General features: G+C 38.8%; 1 protein-coding gene across 1 annotated transcript; it reads right to left on the reverse strand.

Moving 5' to 3' along the window:
* Positions 1–338: 338 nt before the first annotated feature.
* Positions 339–1,959, reverse strand: LOC129313804 (uncharacterized GPI-anchored protein At4g28100). The gene is made up of 2 exons (XM_054957209.1): positions 1,043–1,959; positions 339–916 (listed from the first exon to the last, which is right to left on the reverse strand). The coding sequence occupies exons 1-2, from the start codon at positions 1,646–1,648 to the stop codon at positions 596–598; spliced, it is 927 nt and encodes a 308-aa protein (XP_054813184.1). The 5' UTR covers positions 1,649–1,959; the 3' UTR covers positions 339–595.
* Positions 1,960–4,133: the final 2,174 nt, after the last annotated feature.

Consider the following 4,133-nt stretch of genomic DNA (forward strand, 5'->3'; position numbering starts at 1 on the left):
ACTTTTTACCCCCCACATGTATAACTAGTCCCGTGAAATACATGTACAAATGCTGGAATCCGAGTCATGGCTTAAATCTTAACCCTTATTTTACTCCTTAAAAGCTTCGGTTCGCACATTCTTAAGCAACACGACCAACATACTCATCTCTGGGAAGTTGTTCCACAAATTGGCCACCGTTTTAATTCAAATTAATTATATATTATACTACTCTAAATTATTGATCACTATTCCATAAACACTCATGTTATTCTATTGAAACCCTGCATCCAATTTTAATCGATAATCGGCATGCAAGGACCTTGACAACTATGAAGCACTATTCAGTTTCAAACTAATTAAAGTAGGAATGGTGATTTTATATATATTTTAGTAAAGCAAAAGAATTAGCAAAATGGGAGCAGCTAAGCCAAGAAATGCTCGCGCCCATATACAGACACATCTTATCTATCTGGAAAGGAGGAAGAGCAATGTACAGAAGAACAAAACGACAAAAAGTCCATCCAAAACGGTGGTGTTATACATCCACGTGACCCCGACAGATCCCACCAAGAAACAGTGCGGAACGCAGCAGAGCATCCCACCAACTGTACCCCTAAACCAGAGGGCACACGAGAATGATGAACAGCAGAAGAAGCGTGACCCCGAGATTCAACGGCGACGATGGCGCCTCGCCCTTCTCGAACTGCAGCGAATCAACGGCCAGAGGCATGTTCTCCTGGTCCGGACTACACTTGGATTCGTGTGGGTGCGCGCTGTACATTATGGCCCTCAACACCGCCGATACCGTCGGTATGTACACCGTCTTGTTCCTCGCCAGCAGCCACGTCAGCCCCATCAGCTGGCAGTCCCGGTTGAACATCTTGCTCGCCCTGTCTCCCCCTCCGTTCTTAGTCCCGTTCCTATTCCCTTTCAGCTGTCACGTAAAAACACATTCTTGAGCACAAATTTACTAACTTCAGCACGTAAAAGTTATATATGATGACAAGAAGTTCCAGGTTCGTCTGAACATATCACCACAGTATTGGGGTAAAAAGAGTACCTTTTGAAGGGCATTGAGGCATCTGGTGCAACCAGCATAGGAAGAGTTGCGACAATTCTTCTCTAAATTCTTCACGGCAGAAGTTGGGGTGGCCATGTGGGTCCCGGAGGAGTTGCCGTTGTGGACTCCGGAGACGTTAAAGGCGGCAGGGCAGCTGAGAGAGGTGATCTGGTGAAGCCGAATGCCGCAAAAGCAGAGGACGGCGTCGCAGGTGGCGTTGGGCTGCGGAATCCGAATGTTGCGACTCGTGAGCGAGTCTTGGAGCGAGTTTACGCACTTCTGGGAGTCGTCTGGCATCATTGGAAGAAGGTCGCCACCGGATGCGGAAGCCGGAGCCGGAGCCGGCACCTCCAGGGCCGACCGGGCGTGAGCCGCAAAGAGCCAAGCGGCTAGAACCGGACAGCAGCGGCTGCGGTCGAGGTTCTTGCCGCAAGCGTCACTGACGCCGCCGAACAACTCCTTGGAGAGGTCGAGACGGCAGGTGGGGGTCTGGGTCTGAACCGGGAAAGCGGGAACGGTCACCGGTTCAGCGAGAAGGCCAGCGAAGGAAACGGGTAATGTAGAGAAGAGGAGGAGAGAGATGAGAGAGGAGATGAATGATTGCATATTTTGAACTTTTTGAACGGCACAGGTGTTGACTGATGGAAGATATAGTAAGAAGAAAGCGAAGAGGTTGGAGGCGTTGTGTGGGAATGGAGAAAAATGAGGGTACAGGAAAGTGAGAGTGAGGAAAAAGAGAGGAAGATAATTGGGAGGTAGTGGAGAAAGCAGGGGGCAAGGGCGCACGGTGCCTAGGCTTTTTATCCTCAGAGAAAGATGAAAAGCAAAGAGGAAAAAAAGATTCTGTAAGATATTCAAAAAGTATATGAGGATGAAGTAAATCAGTAAAATCAAAAGGGGTCAGTTTTATTTGGATCAGGGAATGGTAATCATGAATGGTTCAAAGAAGCTTGAACAAAGGTAAAGTCGATAAGCATGGAGGTCTAGTGTTGGCGCGTTGCTGGGTCTGCGTTTAACAGGTTCCATTAGAATGTCGCATAATAATAGTGGCATAAACTATACGTTTTGTTGGTAAAATATCTCATCTCTGCAATCTACTCCATAACTCCTATCCAATCCGTTCAGCATGTATCAAAAATTAAATTGAAAGCCCCAGCATTTTCCTTTCCTTTTCCATTTCATATCGACGAAATTAAAAGTGGTTTCCCTTCTTACAAGAAAATGGAATTATTCGAGGAGAAAAAGGGAAAATGAGGCGCACATAAAATAGCAAAAAACAACGAAAACGATATGGGAGCAAGCTAGAAGAATATGGGTTCCGTCACAAATTCAATGTATCCAGGTTTCACTAAGAACATGGGTTCCGTCACAAATTCAATGTATCCAGGTTTCACTGAGAACTTTGATCATCAGTTTAGCCATAACTTGAACGTGTTTCCATTCTGATTGGATACTCATACAAACAAGCTATTATTATTCTACCAATACTATTTTCTCGGCTTCACTTGGAGGTTGTGGGGGTGGGCATAAAATATGCATAGTGCGAACAGTAGACTTTATTGACATAAAATATATTAAGGTGCAAAAGTAAGGCATGAAAGTTGTAATAGGCTTTGTAGAGAAAAGATCAAAAGCGCTAGGTATTGGCATGTCAAGTGCTTGATGTCCTTGACCTCTTTTGATTTTCTTTATTTACATTCTCAAAATACTTTGCACACATGATTAAATCAGCAAGTTCATTTGAGAAGGGCAAGTGATGTGTTGATCAAGCGAACAATAAAAGTCGGGTTTAAAAATTTTATTTAGATAAAGATTTGAGTTTAAAAAATTAATGGTGGCCTTTCAAATTCTATTCTCCAAAAAAAAATCAATAATTTTTTAAGTATTGTATTATTAAAATAATTAATATTGATTCTTTTATCATTTATTTTAACATGATATTGATGGTTTTTTATTAATTTCTTAAATATGATTATTTGTAAAGTTTATTTTTTAATTTTGATTAATGTTGTGCTTTATAATATCCAAATTTTTATATTTAACGAATTTGATAAGATTGATTTGGATTATAAAATTTTTTTTTTATTTTAAAACTTAATTAAAATTTTATATTATTCATTTATTTTATCATATTTTTTATTTTTTATTTTTTAAAAATAAAATGAATTTATGGCCGACCCAAGAACCGGTCCCGCCTATTTTCCTTCCCCGTATGTGTAAAGATTCTGTCTGGAACACAAACACGTCGAGGAGGACACAGAGGGGTATTGACAAGAAAGGGGTCTGTGAGAGTCTGGCAGCTTGCGATGTTCATTGTTCTAATCCGCATCGTCTCTGTGATCTCATTTGTCTGTTTGCTTCCTTCTTTTACCGGAAGTGCGCCGATGTGTGCGCCATTAGAAGTTTAAATATAGTCATTAGCGGTTTTTTTTTTTTCAATATAACCATTACTGTTTTTCTTTGATTAAATCAAGTTTGAACACTAGCCGAACTAGGATCTTTACATATGTGGGTGCAAAATATTAAAAATTTTACAAACACAAATGCAAAATATTTAAATATTTAAAAAAATGAGCGGTGCATTTGCGCCCATCACACTAATGTGTCTCCTCCTTTGTGAGTTAAAGCATTATTGAGTTTCAGTAAAAGTATTTTCTTTATAAATATTTTTTATATTTACAGAGACTCAAATTGAAAATTTTATATTTAAATGACAATAGTAATGCCTGTGATTTTATTTAGGATCAGTTTGAGAACCTAACTTTTTAACTTTTAAAAAGTGTTTTTGGCACTTTGTGACTATTAAAAATTGTTGGGGTATATATAAATATATTTTGAAAAAGTTATTGAATGTAAATTTATTCAATTTGATTTCAAACATGGTCTATTAATTGTTAATATGATCATGTTACCCTTAATTTTTATATAAAAAAATTGCAAGTAATTTTTTAACACATTACATGTATAAATAAATGTGGAGTGGGATTTGGTTGAAATGTGAATTTACTAACTCTATTTTTTTATGGATTTGAAATTACAAATGAGAATTGAGTTATACCTACTTTAATAAATGATCATAATACTTTTATTA

The sequence above is a fragment of the Prosopis cineraria genome, unplaced genomic scaffold (genome assembly GCF_029017545.1).
Source record: "Prosopis cineraria cultivar Desert tree isolate PC_DT_omini unplaced genomic scaffold, ASM2901754v1 PC6, whole genome shotgun sequence".
Lineage (NCBI taxonomy): Eukaryota > Viridiplantae > Streptophyta > Magnoliopsida > Fabales > Fabaceae > Prosopis > Prosopis cineraria.